General features: G+C 38.5%; 2 protein-coding genes across 8 annotated transcripts in view; one reads left to right on the forward strand and one right to left on the reverse strand.

Moving 5' to 3' along the window:
• The window catches only part of LOC149817254 (GDP-mannose transporter GONST1-like), an 84045-nt gene extending 71378 nt beyond the window's left edge, over window positions 1-12667 (forward strand). For 3 of the 5 annotated variants that reach the window (XM_089987556.1, XM_089987555.1, XM_089987559.1), the window contains 5 exons: window positions 1608-1737; window positions 3654-3752; window positions 4360-4514; window positions 11600-11716; window positions 12054-12667. In XM_089987556.1, coding sequence (XP_089843682.1) covers window positions 1608-1737; window positions 3654-3752; window positions 4360-4514; window positions 11600-11716; window positions 12054-12237 — 685 coding nt within the window. In that variant the 3' untranslated portion in view covers window positions 12238-12667. Of the gene's footprint in view, window positions 1-1607; window positions 1738-3653; window positions 3753-4359; window positions 4515-11599; window positions 11721-12053 lie in introns of those variants that run through there. The other 2 variants (XM_089987557.1, XM_089987558.1) reach the window with 2 other exon arrangements.
• Window positions 12668-13752: 1085 nt separating this feature from the next.
• LOC149817255 (transcriptional corepressor SEUSS-like) overlaps window positions 13753-22092 on the reverse strand; it is a 33810-nt gene continuing 25470 nt past the window's right edge. For all 3 annotated transcript variants that reach the window (XM_089987984.1, XM_089987983.1, XM_089987986.1), the window contains one exon: window positions 13753-15272. In XM_089987984.1, coding sequence (XP_089844110.1) covers window positions 14341-15272 — 932 coding nt within the window. In that variant the 3' untranslated portion in view covers window positions 13753-14340. The remainder of the gene's footprint in view (window positions 15273-22092) is intronic.

The following is a 22092-nucleotide window of genomic DNA, read 5'->3' on the forward strand; positions in this document are numbered from 1 at the left end:
CCATGATGCCTTGCTTTGATACCATGTCATGAGAATGGCACAAATCCTGATGCACTCCGGAATGAATACCAAGAACCAAAAATACAATGTACTTTAATACATACTCACCATAGAAGTAACATTGGAACACAAAAAATATAAAATGAATAATTTCATTAAGAATGAAATTCAAATAATACAAAAAGAAAATGCAAAATTACAAATTGTCTCACTACAAAGACACTCAACCCTAAAACTACCCATCACTCTCTCAAACCCCACACATACACTCACCCATGCATTTAAAGAGAGAGCAGAGAAAAGGGAATAAGTGGATTCCCTTCTAGCCGCTGGACAGCCTCTCCAATGGCTAGAAGAAATCAACCTAAGTTGATTTTAGTCAACATATGTTGACTAACCAATATATATATATATATATATATATATATATATATATATATATATATATATACATAAAAAGATCACACTTATCTTAACATTGATAACATGAATTTGATCTGCAATAATGTGAAACTCCAAAATTATGTCTGCATAATGGTTATGAACCTTCTACTTGCAATTGAGTGATGCAGTCCTAAAAGAACATATTTAGATGAATATTCATCAGATGCATAAGTCAATATGTTTACATATTAGTCAAGCATTTTATCAATGTCCTTTTTCTTTTATTTGAAAAGAAAGATTTGCAGAAGGGAAGGGATGAAAGATGTCACCTATGCTAGACATTGCAAAGAAAGGGAACTAGTCTATAAAACAGCAGCATGTACTAATGTCTGGAATAGGCCAGCTCAGGAGAAAGCCAATAGTGCTGCAACCATGTGGCAACATAATTAGCAGGACTAGTATCCTATGACTTGATTGATTTCATAAACAGGTCATAGACATTGCATTGGAGGCAGGACCCAAGCATGTCTTTAGTACTACATCTTGCTCTTTCCAGTCACTTGAAGGGCACTATTTATCTGCTTAATGCTTACATATATGCAGACAATTTTGATGACTCTTTCTTTTACTTTTGTTTTGGGCTCCTAGTGGAATAAATTTTCAACAACTATGTTCTGCAGCCAGATATTTGTTGTCTTGTCCTGCAATATTGATTTGTCGTTTTCATACAGCTGCTAAATCTCTATTTAGTTCTTTCTCTGCTTTGCCTTTTTTGTTTGATCTATTATACAATATCCTCTATTGGTTATTTCTAATGCATAGAATCCCTCCAATCTTCCTTTGATCTTTAACTTTTCAGTCAGGTTTTCCTATTTGGCTACCATTGATAGTTTTATAGTGGATCCCATACAAGAAGATCCTTTATTTTATGATGGACCTCTGCCTGGAAAAAGTCTTACACTAAGTGCAAGTATTGTTTTTGTTATCATGAAATGTATTTTCAAGATTTACGATTATTTTGGCAGTTTATTATGATGAGCAAAATTCTCTTTGGATAATGTGTCTTTTAAAGAGAACAAGAATTCCAAAATCATTGGAATGTCACTGTTGTGGACTTGTGTGTCTTGTTTTTTGTGCACCCCACCTCAACTACATCTGTTTTTGCTGTGGTTGTACTATTTTCTTCTTTCCAGTTGGCTAATATCTCTTCTTGCTTCTTGCAGTCTTAAATACATTAACATTGCTATGGTGACAATTCTGAAAAATGTCACCAATGTAATAACTGCTTTAGGTGAAATGTACCTTTTCAACAAGCATCATGACAATAAAGTGTGGGCAGCTCTTTTCTTAATGGTATGATGAACCATTTTCTTATACTTTTAGAGGTTTTTCTTTATTGGTGTCTGTGTGTGTGTTTAAGTGATGACAGATGAAGATCCAAGCACTGTGCAATTTCTATATGTTAAGGGTGTGCCTATAATATTTCTTCATTGTAGACTTCGTAACTAGTGAAGGATATTTAAGTAATTTAAGTTATGCCAAACTCGTCATCTGTCTTTTGTACGTTGGCATTACTTTATTTGCTGTTGATATGCCTAGCAATTTGGATGTGATTTCTGGGTATGTCATGCTCCTGCAATCTCTTTTTCATTAACTTGGGCCTCTTCTCTTTGCTCTGCTTCTTTATGAGACATGCATTATTCCGTGCCATGGTACATGACAACCAATAGTCTGTCCGAATGTTTTGGTGTTACCTTGAGTTATTAGTTTGTATCTGTTTGATCTCGATGTTCTTGATTCCTCTCTCTCTCTCTCTCTCTCTCTCTCTCTCTCTCTCTCTATATATATATATATATATATATATATATAGGAAAACTGGAATATGTTTACAAGCAAAACATGTTTGCTGGTTTGAACCAACAGTTGCCGTCTAATATGGGGATCGGACAACTTCCTTCTTTCCCCTTTCTGCCCAATGCAAACCCCTCTCCTTCCCACCCCAGCCTGACTACTCTCTCTCTCTTTCCCTCTCCCTCTCACTCCCTTTTCTCCGTGGATCACAACCACCGCCGGCAGTCGACCGATCCACCACTACCATTGGCGAGGTTCCTCCTCCTTTCTTTCTGAGGACCACCACCTTCTTCACCTGATCTCCCTCCTCTGCTCGCCTTTCTTCCTCCCTTCTCCGTGTCACCCGATCTCCCTCCGCTGGTGGTGTTTGACAGTGGTGGTCCTCGGAAGCACAACACAGAAAAATAGGAGGGAGATGGAGAAGGGAGTCAGGCTGGCAGGGGAGAGAGTGTTACAGACTCTTTTCTGCTCCAAGTCCGATTTGCCCTAGTATTGGATCCACCCAGTACAGGATCTGCCCCAGAGTATCCCGCACCAATGAGGACTATGCACTAATTATCAGAGTTCACCCCAGCCTGAGAGTCTGGTGGGATGCCCCCTGGAATCCCATCCAGGGTGGGATTGTGTATGGACCCTTACCCTTTTACCCTCTATGTTTCTATAAATAGGCATGTATAGTTACTTTATTTCTTAATGAAATTTATTGAGTTCAACCTCTAAATTTCGTTCTTGGTTCTGGTTTGGTGTGTTCTTTTGAGGGAAAGACTTTTCTCTCTCACCTATCCATCTCTGTCCATTGTCGGCTAGTCGGGAACGCTTTTCTCCCTTCGGGCCGCTGCTCTCGCGTTCCACCTTGTTGTCTGCACCAGCAAGGAGAGACACTTCTCTCTCTCCTTGTCGGTTCCCTCCTTGGCCAAGTCCCTGCCCTGGACTCAACCTCCCCTTCATGGTTCACATGACTGTGACCCCTGCCTGGGACACGCCCTTCACGTCAGTGCCCAGACCGTGTCCGACTCCCTGGAAACGCGCCCAGCACTCCCCCTTCACTGCTCTTCTCTCTCATGTCTGCTTGCCTATTCGGACGTGCCCCTGACTACCGTGGCTTGACCCCCTCGTGCGCAGCCCCTTGTGAGTTGTGCCCTGTGTTCAGCAAACCGGATCCATCAGGGCCGACCTCCCAGGGATCGATCCCTGAGAGAGAGAGAGAGAGAGAGAGATGTTTGCATTGGGCGGAAAGGTGGAAAGGGGAAAGAACCATTGTTGGTTCAAGCAGCAAACATGTTTTGCTGGTAAACATACCTATATATATGTATATGTTCACTATCGATTTGCTCAAATAGGTCCATATGTTATTCTTTTATAATACTGAGGAGTCTTTTCTTAGATAGGACCATTTAACATTTTATTTATCTCTGCAGATCATTTCAGCAATATCTGGTGGGATCACAGATCTTACTTTTCATGCAGTGGGATATTCATGGCAAATTTTAAACTGTTTCCTAACAGCTTCATATTCGGTAATTCCTTTTACTTCATATGCATCATTCTTGGTTTATAATCCAAGGATGTAATTTTTCTACGTCAGAAGTAGCTGTCTCTGTTGACTTGGATGCTGTTGCCTTCCTGTTCTAATTATTTATTTTCTGACCTGAATTCCAACTTGGTCTTGTATTTTTGTTAGGATAAGTGAAAACTGAGATAAAGTATCTGTAAAAAATTTGGAGTTGCACACTGTTTGAGTTTGCTACATAGACTGGAAATTTTTATGTGATTCTTGTTGATAATAGTTGATGATTGGTGCCACTAGTGGAAACAATCATAACCACAAATCACTAAGAGTCAATTGTGGCATACCAATTTTGATAGGCAAAAAGGTAGAGGCAGTATTCTTAGCATAAAGAATGATGAGCTGCAAAATTTCCTTGCCGGGCATCCCACTGAGGAAATTGAAAGTAGAAACTCGAATCATTTTCAGTCGCTATCTCATGCTACAGTTTTATATAGATACACTGATGAACTTTCTTCACACTTTATGGATTTAAAATCAGTTAACTATTTGATAACTATATTTTCTTTCAATGGAATTATTGAGTAAACTAACCTGGATGTTTTGTTCCTGTGCAGTTAACATTGAGAAGGATCATGGATACAGCAAAGCAAGTCACCAATTCTGGAAATTTAAATGAATTTTCAATGGTGCTACTGAACAATGTCCTCTCACTGCCTCTAGGACTGCTGCTTATTGTTGCATTCAATGAGGTGGACTACCTTTCCAAGACGTGAGTTCTATACACAGTCATATTATCACCATAATTTTTAGTTGATTTGGCATGTGCATGTAGGGATGTCAAGTGTTCAGATTCAGGTCATATATCTGACAGAATTCGAATCTGTTTGGTCAGATTTGGTAGAACAAACAGTATCCAAGTATTAATCAAATTTTGTACATAGAAATACATCTGAACGAATCTGATGGATATCCAAATTTGATACATGTAACTGAAAAGAAGTGTTTTCCCTTGTTACGGGTCATGGATTTGGAGATCCAGAACCGTGACATTAACTTCTCATTAATGGCATTGTGTAATATAATTTATTGTAATGAGGGTACTTTAGTACCCTAATTTTTGTAATAGCATGTTAATATAAATGAGTATTCACAGCAGCCGACCCTAAGATAATAGGGTATCGGTTTTTTCCCCAACTTCTTTCTCCCTTTCTCTATCTCTCTCTGTATCTCAACTCTCACGCGTGGAACGACCTGGAGATTGAAAATCTAACATGGTATCAGAGCCACGCTTCAGCTGAAACTGGAATCGATCTCAAAGGTACGTCTGAAAGATCTATCTCTTCTCGATTTTCTCTTCTAAGTCAAGAATTTTTTTTTTCTGTCTCCCCATCTCGTCTGATTTTTTTTTTCTATTTACGTCTGACCCAGTCCATTCTTTTCTTTTCAATCAGATCTGATCTGACGAAAATCCGATCTGCCTTCCTTCTTCCGCCTTCCTTTTTTTTTTCAAATCTGACGTTAATCAGATCTGATCAAACTATCTTCCTACCTAATCTGAGTCAACTCAGAGAGGACTGAGTGACTCAGCCCAGATTTTCGACCCCAAACCCTTTGTTGAATATACCTTTTTCTTTCATTCTTCATTCTTCATTCTTCATTCTGTCATCAATATACCCTGTTTATCGTTCTTGATCACAGCGTGATCTAATCACGCAATCGGGGCCCTATTTTGATCCAGCTGCACCCTTGATCAGATCTGATCAAGCCGATACACTCTCATTTCTACCATTTTATCTGCTTTAGCTTGAAAGCATTGCGTCAATACCGAGTGGGAATTCATATTCACAATTTTTTTGTGATTTTCATATCCAATATTTCATTTCCTATACAAATCAGAAATTTGATAGATATTCAATTTCTGTTTTAAATCAACAATCTGATAGTCATTGATCTGAATTAGTTTCTGCAAAAAAAAAAAGGTTACAAAAACTGTAGGCAGATTGTGCTGAACACACTCTTAATACTGTGAAACATGGATTCACTTCCTAGCCAGTCGGTTCTTTCTTCAAGTTTCCTCAGCCAACTCGTGTCTGAAAAATTAAATAATGGTAACTTCTTGACTTGGAAGAGGCAAATCATACCTTTCATTAGGAGTCAGGATCTTTCTAGACATCTGGATGGATCTATTCCAGTTCCTCCTGAGTTCATATCACGAGAAGAAAGGGACAGCGAAGGGGAATCTACTACAGTATATGTTAGAAATCCTGAATTTGTGGCTTGGATGAAAAGAGACCAAGCGCTAGTTGCTTATATTACATCTACACTCTCACAAGAGGTACTTATAGCCATTCCAGATGACTGCACTGCCATGCAACTTTGGAACAGACTTTTTCAGACATACTCACAGGTTTCTCAAGCCAGGATTATGTTTCTTAAAAGAGAATTTCAAATGTTAAGAAAGAATTCCATGACCATCATGGAATACTTGAACAAAATGAAGGTTATCACAGATCAACTAGCAGTTGTTGGAAGTACAGTAACTGATAAAGATTTGGTACAGTAAACCCTCAGTGGGTTGGGACACGACTATCATATGATTGTCACTTCCCTGTTATGTTTACCTGAGCTGCCCAACTTTGAAGATCTGCGTGCAAAATTGTTACAATATGAGATGAACCTAAAGGGATTTTTTGAAGAATCATTTATGCATACTGGGGCACATGAAGTTCTTGCTACAGGGGTTACTTATGCACGAGGAGGAGGAAGCTATGATATCAAGGGAAAGGGAGCACAAGGGAGAAGTGGTCAAGGAGGTCGTGGATTATTGCCTACACCCAACACATATACCAATCCACAAAGACAGAGGCCAATTCCTACCTGCTTTCTGTGTAATAAAAAGGGGCATATCAAAGCTAATTGCTGGTTCAATCCCCTAAATAAAGGAAAATCAACACAAACTGAAGCAAAAAGAGGCACAGATAGTACAAGGACCAACAAAGAAGTAAAGGAGTTATTGCTGTCAGCTTTAGCAGAATTGAATCTGAAATAAAATGAGCAAGGTACTTGGTATGTGGACTCTGGCGCAGCGACCCACGTTACTGGTGATGCAGGTAAGCTCCTAAAACTTGTTCCTTGCATTGGTAGAAGTAGTATAGTTACTGGAGATGGATCACACTACTCTGTCTCTCATATACCCTTGCCTGAATCTTCCATCAACCTTTCAAAAGTTCTTTATGCTCCTAATATCAAGAAAAACATCATTTCAGTTTCTAAACTTGTTGATGATATCAAAGCCTCAGTTGAATTTACTCCCTCTTCTGTTCTTGTCAAGGATCTCTGCACGAAGGAGACGATCGCTAGAGGAAAACGACAAGGCAATATGTATGTCTTTCAAGAAGATCCTTCAACACATATTCGCTCTGCAGACCCAAACTTGAAGCTCCAATCATCGTTGCCTTCTGAAAATCCTACCTGTGTTTTTAGTGTCTCTGAAATCAATAAGTCAAACCTTTGGCATGGTCGTCTAGGTCACTGCAGTAGTAGTTTCATTGAAAAGCTTGTTTCAAATAACCTCATTCCCAAGTCAAGTTTAGGAATAAATGTCAATGACAACAAATGTTCTAGTTGTCTCTTATGTAAGAGTCATGTTTTATCATTTCATTATATCAATAAAAGAGCTTCAAGACCTTTTGAGACTATCTGTTCTGATGTTTGGGGGCCTGCTCCAGTTGCTTTCATATCTGGAACTAGATATTATCTTTTATTTGTTGACAGTTATTCTCGCTATTCTTGGATATTTTTCATGAAACACAAATATGAGACTTTCAAATTGTTCCGAAACTTCCATTCCTTTGTCAAAAACCAATTTTCTGAAAACATCCTAAGTTTTCAATGTGACGGAGGAGGTGAATTCTCTTCCATTGACTTTACTAACTTTCTTCAAAATAACGGGATAAGGAAAAAGGTGTCTTGCCCACACACACCTCAGCAGAATGGGATTGCTGAAAGAAAGCATCGCCATATTGTTGAGAGTGCGATGAGCATGATGCATGACAGTAGTCTTCCGATCACTTTATGGACAGAGGCTTTTCATTCTGCAGTTCATGTGATAAATCGATTGCCCATGACTATTTTGGAAAACAAGTCTCCTTACCTGTCTCTTTTTTGTGTACATCCCAACTACTATGATTTGCATGTGTTTGGTTGTTTATGCTATGTTCATGTTGACAGTTCAATGAGACATAAGTTTCAGGACAAGGCCCTGAAGTGTAGGTTTGTGGGTTATGCTGATGACTATAAAGGGTACAGGTGCTATGATCCGGTGAGCAAGCGCATCAAAATATCAAGAAATGTCATCTTCAATGAATTGAATTTTGATTGTCGATGTACTAGTTCTTCAGAATCAAAACCTAAAGTTGAGGCTTATTATCCTTGGTTGAATTATGAACTTCTCTAAGGAGCTAGTGATGTTTGCTCAAACTGCACTCAAAAGGATAAGAAACCTGTGTCTACTGATGAAATGATTGCCCATGAAAATACAGACCCAACTTTGAATCCACAAAGGTATAAAGGCCTCGTCTACACTCGACGAGAAAGAGAGCCGCCCACCATAGTTAATTCGAATATGGACGCATCCTCTACATCCAACATCGTTGATACCAGAAGATCCACACGCTCTCGCCATCCAATTGAAAGGTGGGTCAGTTATGAAAATTTATCATTAGATTTTCAACTCTTTCTAACAGCATTGAATAAAGAAGATGAACCCACAACGTTCTCTCAAGCATCAAATTCTAGAAGATGGGTTGAAGCAATGAATGAGGAGATGGAAGCTCTACATGAATGTGGTACGTGGGATGTCGTATCAAGACCACCTGACAGAAACGTTGTTGGTTCAAAATGGGTGTACAAAATAAAGTATAAACCAGATGGGACTATAGAGCGATACAAGGCGAGACTTGTAGCCAAAGGTTTTACACAGGAGCAAGGACAGGATTATGATAAAACCTTTAGTCCAGTGGTGAGGTTGGGGACAATCAGAGTCATACTTTCTTTAGCTATTGAACATCAATGGACTATTAGCCAACTTGATGTGAAGAATGCTTTTCTTCATGGAGATTTGAGAGAAGAAGTATACATGGAACAACCCACTGGTTACGCAGAAGGCAATCCTACAAAATATGTCTGCAGACTAAAAAGGGCGATATATGGATTGAAGCAGGCATCTCGATCTTGGTTCGACAGCTTTTCTCTTGAAATACAAAAATATGGTTTTAAGAAATCTCTTCTTGACCACTCCTTATTTATATTTAAGAACCAAGACACAATTACTCTGTTGTTGATATATGTGGATGATATCATCATCACTGGTAATTTCAATGAGCACATTGAAGAAGTCAAACATCTCTTGAATCAGAGGTTCAAAATGAAGGACCTTGGCAAACTACGGTACTTTCTTGGAATTGAAGTCGACAGTACTTCTGAAGAGATGACTCTCACTCAACATAAGTATACCATTGATGTTCTCAATAAAGCGGGTATGAAAGACTGCAAGCCCTTGAGCACTCCTAGCGTTCTTCATCAAAAGCTTAGCTCTCAAGATGGAGATCCATTTGATAATCCCACACAGTACCGTAGCATAGTGGGTATGTTACAATACCTCACTTTTACTCGCCCTGATATAGTCTACTCGGTGAATCAAGTTTCTCAGTTTATGCATGCACCATATGAAGGGCATATGAAAGCAGCTAAACGGATACTTCGATATCTGAAGGGAACGGTTGGGGATGGCCTCATATATAAGCGAAAGACAAATGGGCAAAATGCACATGAGATCACTGTTTATTCTGATGCGGACTGGGCAGGAGACCCAGATGAACGCAGATCAGTATCCGGCTATTATGTGTTTGTTGGGATAAATTTGGTTTCTTGGAGTAGTAAGAAACAAAAGGCTGTTGCCAGATCCAGTACATAGGCTGTATACAGGTCAATGGCAGCCCTGCTGAGGCTAGTTGGATTAGACACCTACTGACAGAAGTAGGAGAATCGATCTCTCGATCACTTCTTTTGTGTGACAACCGGAGTGCCATTAGTATGTCCTTTAATCCAATCCATCACAGTCGTGCCAAACATATTGAAATAGACCAGCATTTTGTGAGGCAAAAGGTAGAAGAGAAAGAGATTGAGCCTGAATTTGTACGAACTACAGATCAAGTGGCAGATATATTTACAAAAGGATTGACAAAAGACAGATTTTGGATGTTAAAAGGCAAGTTGTTCATGGTTCAAGATCATGCACAACTTGAGGGAGGGTGAAAAGAAGTGTTTTCCCTTGTTACGGGTCATGGATCTGGAGATCTAGACCCGTGACATTAACTTCTCATTAATGGCATTGTGTAATATAATTTATTGTAATGAGGGTACTTTAGTACCCTAATTTTTGTAATAGCATGTTAATATAAATGAGTATTCACAGCAGCCGACCCTAAGATAATAGGGTATCGGTTTTTTCCCCAACTTCTCTCTCCCTTTCTCTATCTCTCTCTGTTTCTCAGCTCTCACGCGTGGAACGACCTGGAGATTGAAAATCTAACAGTAACGCTATATCCAGTTAGCTCTGGACTTTCTCCTTGCCACACCTTGGGAAATAATTCATTTCCTTGCCTCTGTTCCATGTATCTTTGTAGATCATTCTGTCCATACTGATTCACAATGAGCTGTAATAGCAATAAATTGCATAAATTTGATGCACAATCAGTGTCAAAAATAAGTAGTACTAACCTTTTTTTCTCTGCACTTGTGTGTGTATGTGCAAGTTTATGCATGTGTGCATGTGTGAAATTAGAATGCTGTTGCTACAAGGTTCAGATTGTACTGCACAATAAGTATCAGAACCTCTGTTTATGAACACTTCGACCTGTTGGTTGTGTCTACGTGTGACACTTGCCAGTGCTAACACTGACAAGCATTGCTTGGACATTTCTAGATGTTCCAATTTCTAGTGCATGGAATGTGCAACAGTTTTGGGCACTCACACATTTTCAACATTTGCAAACATATTTGAACAATTGTTTGTAATTTTATGTGTGGTTGCTATTAGATTGATACACATTTGTGGTTACTTTGCTTAAAAGTTACATGCACATTGATGGGTTATCGAATTATCTCTTCATGGTTTTATCTGAATTATCAACCAAGAAGTTATGGAAATGAAATATATTGACTCTTAGTTTTTTTTATATACCAAATTACTGGTACCACTCACGTGTGAACCACACACACACACACACACACACACACACTAGCTTTTTATGCTATCTAGATAACGTAGATCAGCACTCAAGAAGAGAAATGGTCTTACTAACAAAGTTTCTGGTTCTTCATTTCAGTATCCATAAAAAAATCTAGCTCTACCAGTTACATATCTGTTTACGTTTGTGTTTTTGTGCGTGTGTGTGTGAGTGTGTGTGAAAGCATGTATAATCCATTTCAGATTCAGATTCAGATTCAGATTCAGATTGGAGCCTAAGCTGCTAAATTTTGTCTTCCAGATCCATAGTAGAACCTAGGATTAGGTGACACACAACGCTACATGTGTATCTAACCTCTTACTGATATAGGCCATATGTTTAGGTGACATGCTACATCCATACCTGATCTCTTATGGTATATAGTATATACCATATGTAGCACATCCATTGGTTTCATATCTGAACCAGTTTTCAATCCTAGGTAAAAGTTGTGCCTGATCTGAATGATACAACTAAAAGATTGAACAGACAAGCTTACTTTGTGGTAGAAAACTGTCCTTTATATCTTTAAGAAATGTCCTTTACTTGTTACATCTATTGGCAGGCCACTTCTTAGGATGCCTGTGTTCTGGTTGGTTCTGACAGCAAGCGGATTGTTAAGCCTTGCCATCAGCTTCACTTCAATGTGGTTTCTGCATCAAACTGGCGCTACAACCTACAGGTGAGACATGTTTTTCTAAGTATTTGTTACCATGGGAACAAATTTGCTGCTGATAGCTAAATACAAAACTTATATAACTGAGCTGTATGAAAAGTGAAAACAGTATGGTTATTCTCCATCCTGCAAAGGTACATGGTGTTTGGGGATGACAATTTTGTATGGGTGTTTCCATCATAACCATTATTATTGAGCATCATCATTCTGTTGCATTGCATCTCACATTGTACTAGTTTGCAGCATACAGAGTTTGATTGGTGTTCAACTAAATGGAAAATTTTGAAATTTAATTTAGTGCTGTGATATGCATAATGGAACTCCCATGTTACTTATTTTTCAGTTTGGTGGGATCACTGAATAAGATTCCACTTTCCATTGCTGGGATTCTTCTCTTCGATGTTCCAACAACTCCTGAAAATTTCTCGAGTATTCTTTTTGGTAAGTGCTCGTGCCCAAGACAAAAATCTCTGGTTAATTGGATGGGGCTTTATGGAGTTTGTATAGTTAGTATGGAGCATGTTTAAATTGTGGTACACAGGTCTTCTTGCTGGAGTGTTTTTCACAAAAGCGAAAATGATGGAAAGAAAATCATGAGATGTGAACTCAGAAGATTCTGAGGTCTAATAACTACAATTGGCACCTTCATTTGATTGCACTCGGAAATTTTGCAACAAAATGAATCGTGGGGCTTGGATTGATAAATTGATAGGCCCTTGAAGAAAAGGAGCCAAGTTCTATTTCTTACTGGCTGTCGGAGTAATTGGCTATAAAGAATGTGGTTCTATGTACAGTATCCAATGTAATTTTATTAGTGAAGGCCCCTCAGACATTGTAGATCTCAATTTTCTGATATTAGATATTGGGTTGTCCCACACTTCAGAAATATTCAACATTGTATTTGGCTTCTCTGGGTTTGATCAATGTAAAATTTGTGCTTCATTGTTAAAAAAAAATTGTGCATGTACACATTACTGAATTTTTCAGTAGCTTGACCGTTTCGAGCAAGTAAATCCTAGATTCAACATTAACGTTGAAACCCATCTCTTGAATGAATCATTATCTTTGATTTTCCTCAATCAAGTTGCAAAGTGTTACAAGGGAACAAGAAGTGGGGATGGGGCAGATGAAAAACTATGAGACAGATGCATCCACATTATGTTGGCCTATGTGGCATGCATGTTTATGGGAGTTCCGTATGGATTTTTTTGTTTTGGAAAGAATTCATATAGTTTTTTATGCACAACTCTACATGCCTGTGTGTGTGTGTGCATACATGTTTGTGCATGAGAGAGAGCCTTGGTGTAGTGACATACAAAATGTATCACCAACATGATCATTGAACTAACTATTTGCAAAATTTAGTGCATAGTAACCAAGATTTATGTGCTTCACTGCAGAATTAATCCATAACAAAGTCCTACAACCAGGCAATAAACAAGACAGGGTCCTGGTTTGAACAATAGGGACTACAGCATTGACTTGCTGAAGGTTGGGATGTTCAATGATGTGGTTTCGTTTGGCACTGAGAGACCCTATCCAATTTAGTGGACATTGTACACCACAGAGACATCCAAATTAGATTGTAAGATTGGAACTGTGAACTGATTTTTCAAATTTGGAATGTGGTGACAAATATCTGAATTGGTGGCAAATTCAAGGAGGATCTTAAGGATCAGGTAATAATTAGATCAGGATATAGCATGGGTCTAGACTGAATTCAATAAGATTTTTCTTAATTTAGATTCCTGTTCTGGGAAAAAATCCAGTTTCAGTCAAGGTCGGGAAAACAATATCGACCTAAACTTGGGGGTAAAAAAAAAGGGTTGAAAGCAAGCTAGAGGTAGATTGAAATCCGTGTAAGCAGATCTGAATTCAATGTATGTATCAAACTTGGTCCAATGTAGTAAAGTCGAATTTAAATACAATTTTTTTATTGTTGTACTGAATCTGGTAAAAGAAAAGTCAGAAACAAGATTGCTTGTATAAAAAAACTGTATTCTGGATTTGATCTGGACTTTAATATAATATCTAACATAATATTGATCAGAACCCAAAAATCTTAGTATCTTTAGCTGAAAATAATGTCTTGGATCAAATAACATACCCAACCAAATCTGATCCCCCAAAATTTCTTCTAAAGGGGGAGATGGTCAAGATGTGACACACACACACACAAACACGCACACAGGGAGAGTGTAAATCCCTCGGAGAGGTTGAGATTCAACATTGCTTTTCAAAAGCAACCAGCTCTACACTGTTAATAAAATTACATGAAAAAGAAAACCGAGCCAGTAAGCTGCCGGATTATGCCTCTCAGCCCTAACAGCTGCTTGCTTGAGGGTGTGAGTGGAGGAAGAGCTACACTGCCGCATTGTACTTTCAAACGGCCCGGCTCGTATTACATTGTCACCCCATGGAAAAAGGACGGAGAAACAGCAACTGTTCCAACTTGATACAACAATTTCTCTTTCTCAAATCACTATAAAATTACAACAGAAACCAAGGGCAGGGGAGACCTGGGGATACTGTTGTACAGATGATCAACTCTTCCTGCAGCCAAGAGTCATTCCCCATCCTAAATCAGATATTAACATATCGTGTACATACGTTCAGATCGATGGTTACCATTATGGAGACGGCTTCCAGTCAAATTGAAGATTATTGAAGTCGTTCACAGACCCAAGCCCGCTCAACATTCTGTTTCTCATATCCTGCTGATGGTTTACATTTGGGTCCTGTTGAGACATTGAAGGCATGCTGATTTTCCCATTCAAAGTTGGTACTGGGTTGCCGGGCATTGTTGTTCTTACACCACTCATTGTGACTGCTGACATTGGGTTGATTCTTCCCATGCTACCAAAGCCAACACCATTGATGACCATGCCACTGGAAATTCCATTACCAACCAGACAGTTGGCTCCTTTTAGAGACGTGTTTCCTGTCTGCATATTCATTGTGTTCAAACCTTTCATCTCGTTTCCAACGGGACCAACCCCAACCATGTTACCCCCTGCATTCAGCTGAGAGGACATCATTATTTCTTGTATTATTTGCTGCACAGAGCTTTGAGAATCATCTGGATCAACTTCACTTGAGTGTGAAGGCTGAGGTGGAGGGATATTTGCAGCTGAATTAGCAGAACTAGAGTGTGCAGTTGGTGGAATGGAAGATTGTGGAAGCGGGTTAGCTGCAGCAGGGGTGGTATTTGGGAAGGGGGAAGATGGATTTGGGTGTGATTGTTGTTGTAGTGAATTTGAAGAACCAGCGGATGATATTTGAACTGAGCTTCCAAAAGGACTGCTGCCATTGTTCAATTGACTGTCCTGCCTTGTGTTCATGGTGTTCTGATGGATGAGACCAGCTATGGTGCTTGTGGATGCAGAGGAGGATGACGAAGAGGTATTGAGCAAGTTGGTGAGACCAACTACACCATTACCTTGTGTAAGCTGTTGCACAGAACCCTCACCGTTCTGTGACCTTGATTGCTCTTGTTGCTGCTGCTGACATTGACCTGTTCCACCTGATACTGTGGTCCTTCTGGGGAAATTAATCAAGCTTGCTGTAAAGCAAAACAGAGTAAATAAATGTTAATGAAAGGTGAGTAAAGACTTGCACCAACCCACCAACCATAGGAAGACCATTATTTGACCATACCGCAGACAAAATGCACTCTTACAATTGCCTCACAGAGGCCAAGGAAAGTAGCAACGATTGACCTAATTAATCAAATTTTCTGGTGTTTCAACGAGACACATTTACACCTCTGCAATAAGGGAAATCTTACGAAGATTCATATAATGTTAAAAAATGCAACAAGGCAAACACCAATAAATTTACAGAGAAAAATAAGGAAATGACAGAAAAGACAATCGAGGAATCCGAAAAAGGATAATTTATTATAGATGAAACTTGACCTGCAACAAGCAATATCAGAGAAAAACCTGTCCGAAATGGGCTTTTGTTTGCTGTTTAACTTGCAATAAATACCTTGACTCTTCATTACCAGAACAAGTTTTGAAGTCAACAAACTCAGCACTGTCACAATTCACCGCACAGAAGACAGTTTCAAACAAATAAATCTGTCATTGATATGTTTCAGACAGTAACCTGAATCCTCCTTGTCTGCCATTGTAACAAAATAGTCAACTTTAGCATTCTAACACATTGTGGAAACTTTGAAACAAAATATATGAAACATTTTCAGCTGATATTTAAATTACTTCAACTGCTGAAAATATCTTTCTTGATCAAAGTTGATGAAATCTTTGAGCTTTCTCTATGAAAACCTCTTCTTTTCATTATCAATATAAGACGACATTTTTCACATCCAGATGGCCCAAACGTCATCCACACAACAAAGCTAGTGATAGGATAAAACAGACAATTAATGAATTTAACCATGGATCTGAAGGCCTCATTATTATATATATAGCCTATGATGCTAATTACAGCATTTTTGCAACCATCTCATGTTTTAACCTTTCAATGCTTTCATCAGGTATATATTTTATCTTGTACACCCATTTACACTCAAGAACATTCCTATATTTTGGACTTTCTATAATCTCTTACACACCATTAATATACATGGTCGATATTCTTAGAGCGTGGCAATGGGTTGGTCCAGGCTGGTAGAGGGCCAAAACAACAGCCCAGGTGGGCAGGCCATGGGCCACCATTATTCCAAAGAAGAATTGTCAAGCAGGGCTGGCCAATCGATGGGCTGCATCTAAGCCTGGTCCAGGTCGGCTGAGGTCCAAAATGGCAGCTTAGACCCAGCCCAATGACCACCCCTAGTATTTCTCCACCAACTGATTCAATCCATTTCATGTTCTTAATCAGCTCTTCATATGAGATCCATCATTGAATAGGCTGCATCTAAGCCTGGTCCAGGTGGTGGGCTGAGGTCCAAAATGGAAGCCTAGACCGAACCCAATGACCACCTCTAGTATTTCTCCACCAACTGCTTCAATCCATTTCATATTCTTAATCAGCTCTTCATATGAGATCCATCCTTGAATAGGGTGCTGAATCCCTAATGATCTCAGCTGAGTTTATGCAAATATATCAAGCATGTTTTATATTCAACAGCTAGACAATTTTCAGCTAATGCATGTTCATTTTGCTGGTTTGCTGCATATGAAACAACAATATTCAACAAATTAGGCGTTTGATGCACCTGATTTTGGGTAGTCACAAAATTCATTAAGCTTGCTATGCATTACCATTTGCTACTGCTTGTCAATGTTATCATTTTGGCCAGATTTATTTTGTCTTTGATATAAAAGCAATGGCTTTACAACCTGTTTCTTCACAACTCAATTTGGATGCATGTTGCTCATTCTTGTCTCATGGAAGAATTAAGAGAATTCTTCTCTAAGATTTGTTACATCCTTAACATAAAAGCAATGGCTTTACAACCTGTTTCTTCACAACTCAATTTGGATGCATGTTGCTCATTCTTGTCTCACGGAAGAATTAAGAGAATTCTTCTCTAGGATTTGTTACATCCTTAACATATGCACCAGCAGCACTATATAATTCAGAATTGTCCCTGGATTTCTTATAACCACTGCTTCATGATGTCTGAATTTCCCAAAGTAGTACGTTTAGAATTTTAGAACAATATATTGGCGATAACGGTAAAATTCTAGAGATTAAAATATTTCAACCAGAATCCCTTAGGCCTGTCGGAATATCCAATAAACACATATAGGATCAAACTTGCTTCTTTTGTTAGCATCTCCACAAATATGTCAAGTACAACCATAACTCTTCAAGAATTGATAATCTGGAGATTTTCCTGAGAATACTTCAAAATGTGATAAATTATTTAAGGTATTCAATGGTTGCCACTTGCCAGTAAATATAAAATATAGCTGTAAGAAATTACTCACTCCATGAATTTCCGAGGTTTCCACTACTATATATAGTGACAAACCCATTTCATTGATGTGTCCATGATCCTTCCTGCAATGTCATTCTGCTCAGAAGTGTTTGGATAAAAGATTTCTGCTATATTCCATCAGACCTAAAATATTCATTAAATATTGGACATGCACTTCCTCCCCCATTACAATGAAGGATTCATATTCACTTGCCAAATTGATTTTTCAAATGAAGGATCTAAATACAAGAACTTTGGAAAACACCTCAAACTTATGTTGGCAGAGTATATCTGTGTACTTAAAACGTAATCCACAAAATCAAGGTGGGGGTTGAACCCCAAACATGAGAATGGAATGTCAAATAAAGAAAGAACTCACTTACAATTAGGGGTGGACATCGGGTTGGGCTGCCCATGGCTTATCAAGTACCTGGCCCAACTCGGGCTCTTTTACCTGACTTTTTAAAAATTAAAAAATAATTTCTACAAACCGGATGGTGGTGGGTGGTGGGGAGTGGACCTCACCATTTTCTCTTGGTAGGAATGATTCCTATAAAAAAGTACCTTTTAGAAAAAACTCTCGGAGACCAGCTTAAATGAAATAAGAAGATGAACCCAGAGAATCTTCAATGACTCAACTCCACAACAACCTAATCCATGGTCCCAAAGCTAGCATCTTTATTGACATGCCTAAAGAGAAACAACCCTTAAAACTCTTTCAACCCATCACCAAGGAAATATAGGCTTCCATGGTACAATCTTCTAGCATGGTATTAGAGAAATGATCCTCCGAAAAAAAAGCAAAGATAATGAAAACAAAAACTAGACTAGAGATTAAAGGACAAAAGTAAGATTTATTTTACTATTTAGAACAACAAAAACAATTTTCATGGGATGTGTTGTACCATCACCAGTGATGACACAACCACCACCCTTATAGGTAGGGATGGACATCAAGTCGGGCCGGGCCAACCCTATTAAATACCCATTAGGGCTCGACAAGCCCGATGGGGATGATGGGTAGCCGAAAGCCCGACCCGATAACTATCTAGTCGGGTTAGGCCCGACATTTTTTTAGCATGGGTCTTAAGGGATTTCCCGTGACCCGTCGATAATATTGGATCGGGTCGGGTCAGAGAAAACCAACCCAAAAGTCAAAAACTGACTCGTTTTTTTAATGCTTAAAGAGGAGGGAGTGTCCTCTATTTATAGGTTGTGGATAGGGGCACGCTTCTCTCTATTGATCGATATGGGACTAAAGGTTTGTATGAAAACCTTTCGTTTGTTATGAGAGGGACAAAAGGATGTTAATAGTAAGATATTTATGAGAGGAAGAGCATTAAATGATGTGTTGGCCCATTTACATGTGAGAGAGAGCATTAAATGTGTTGACATATAAAAGGAAACTTGTTCATTGTTCATGTATCATCCATAGGAGCTATAGCATGCACAATTACTTTGTGGGGAATAGTCCCACATTGAAGAACAAGAGAAAGTAAAGAGCCCTCCATGGGTTATAAAAGGAGGAACCCCTACCCTCATTTTTTCAATGCAATGGGTTGAGGTTCACCATTTTTATGGCTGACACAAGACCCGAAATGAAATATATTATAATATATATATTGTTTTTTATTTATTTTTTAAAAGTCGGGTACAAGAGTCTCACTCGAGCAAGCAGCTGGGCCAGGGCCCGACCTAAGTTAGGTTGGGTACCTGATAAGCCGCCGCAGGTGACCCGTGTAAGAAAAACCAATATATGATGAAGAAATCACCACAATCAGTTGAAGGAGAGGAGAGAGGAAGAGAGAGAGGGAGGGAGGAAGATGCTAAAAAATGGTAGTCCTTATTGAGATGGCTAACCCTAATGCTATAGTAAGAATCATATTATACAAGAGGTTTAAAATACATACAAATAACACAAATGCCATTACAAAAATAATACAGTCTAAACATGACTAGACGCACGGAGCTGGATCTGACCCAAATCCGATGACATCAAATCACGTTTTATCACCCTCACTCAAGTTGTGCATGATCATGAACCATGGACAACTTGTTCTTTAAGAACCAAAATTGATGCTTTGTTAGGCTCTTGGAGAACAAATCTGCAACTTGGCTTTATATGCGAATGTGACGAGGCTTATGTCTTCAACCTTTTGTCTGATGAAATGTTGATCTATCTCAATATGCTTTGTGCGACCATGCTATATAGGATTATGAGCAATATTAATAGCACTTTGATTATCACACAACAAAAAGGATTGTGAGATTCCTTCTCCAAGATCTGCAAGATGTCTGACCCATGTAGCTTCAGCCGTCCCAACTGCCATAAACCTATATTCAACTTCAGTACTGGACCTAGCAATAGCTCTTTGTTTTTTGCTACTCCATGACACCAAATTTTTTTCAATGAATATGCAATAGGCAGAAACATATCGCCTCTCATCCGAATCCCCTGCCCAATCTGCACTTGTATAAGTGATGATCTCATGTCCCTTATTGTCAATCCAATTTCTTTGATAAAGAAAACAGTCACCAATGGTCCCTTTCAAAAATCTCAAAATTCTTTTTACGGCTTCAACATGACCAGTTTTTGGTTCATGCATAAATTGAGATACCTGATTAACTGAGTATACGATGTCAAACCTAGTAAAGGTGAGATACTGAAGCATTCCAGCGATACTCTGATATTTGGTCGGATCACTATATAAGTCTCCATCATTAGGACTCAGTTTTTGATGAAGAATACAGGGTGTGTTTAGGGGCTTACAATTTGACATCTCTGCCCTGCTCAAAAGATCAAGAGTATATTTATGTTAAGTAAGAGTTACGACATCATCTCTTCTATCCACCTCAACTCCAAGAAAATACCTTAAGTCACCAAGATCTTTCATCTTGAAATCTTGCATCAATAACTCCTTCACAGATTGTATATGACTGTTAGAATTGCCCGTAAGAATTATATCATCAACATATATAAGTGAAACTATAACTCACACTTGTTTTTGACCGGTCTTGACTTTGCTTTGGGCTGCTAACGTAGTAACATCCTTATCCTTGAAAATAAAGAGTGGATGATCAAGAGAGCATATGCAAAACCATAGTTTTGAATTTTAAGAGAAAAACTCTCAAACCAAGAGCGAGAGGCTTGGTTCAATCCATAAAGAGCTCTTTTCAGTTTACACACATAATCCTTAGGTTCTCCTTCAACATATCCAGGAGGTTGCTCCATGAAAACTTATTCCTTCAAATCTCCATGTAAGAAGGCGTTTTTTACATCTAGCTGGCTCAACTGCCATCCATAATCAACAGCTAAAGATATAACAATCCGTATTTTTCCCATTTTAACAACAGGACTGAAAGTTTTATCATAGTCTTGCCCATATTCTTGTGTGAAACCATGATCCACAAGTCTTGATTTATATATTTTAATACATCCATCAGGTTTATACTTAATCTTATAAACCCATTTGCATCCAACAACATTTTTTTTCTCAAGTCTAGGAATAATTTCCCAGGTTTGACATTCATGAAGAGCTTCCATCTCCTCGTTTATAGCCTCTATCCATTTGTGTGATTTAATGGCATGATAGAAATTGACATGTTCATCATGCTTCTTAACTTGTGACATGAACAACTGAAAATCCATGAAAAAGTTAGCATAACTGACCCATCTTTGAATAGGATGACGTATCCCTTCTGATATACTCAAAGGAAGCTGACTCATATCCTGCTCGACATTGTCTGTGACATGATCGCTTGCTCTTCTAACATAAACTTAACCAGAAAATCTCTGAAATTCTCTAGGCATTTTGTTTTCTGAAGAATACGGAGGATCGGGATTTTGCCCATTTGAACTCAATTCTTCACAAAATGGCTGACAAAATCTTTTATTCTCAAATAATTTTGCACTCAACCAGGGATCATAAACTTCAACATTTCGAGATGAATTTTGCTCTTGTAATAATGACATGCTTTCAAAATTTTGTTCATAAAAAACATTTCTAGAAATCTTGATACGCTTTGTTACAGGATCATAACATTTGTATCCCTTATAATCATTCGCATATCCAACAAATTTGTACTTCACTGCTTTATCCTAAAATTTATTCCTCAGAGAATTGTTAAATATGAACATAACAAACGCAATCAAAAGTGCGCAAGTCATTATAATAAGGATGTTTTCCAAAAAGAGTAAAAATATGGAGACTTGTTTTCTAAGATTCTCATAGGCAAACGATTAATCACATGTATTGCGGTATGAAAAGCTTCTGTCCAGAGATTAATAGAAATATTACTTATGGCACTTTCTACGATATGGCGGTGTTTTCGTTCAACCACTTCATTCTTTTGAGGAGTATGTGGACAGGACACACGCCTACTTATCCCATTATTTTGAAGAAAATCAAAAGAGTCACTTGAAGAATATTCACCTCCACCATCACATTGGAAATGCACAACATTGGAAGAAAAACTATTCTTAACGAGAGCA

This window comes from Nuphar pumila, chromosome 14 (genome assembly GCF_984573655.1).
Source record: "Nuphar pumila chromosome 14, dmNupPumi1.hap1.1, whole genome shotgun sequence".
NCBI classification, from domain to species: domain Eukaryota; kingdom Viridiplantae; phylum Streptophyta; class Magnoliopsida; order Nymphaeales; family Nymphaeaceae; genus Nuphar; species Nuphar pumila.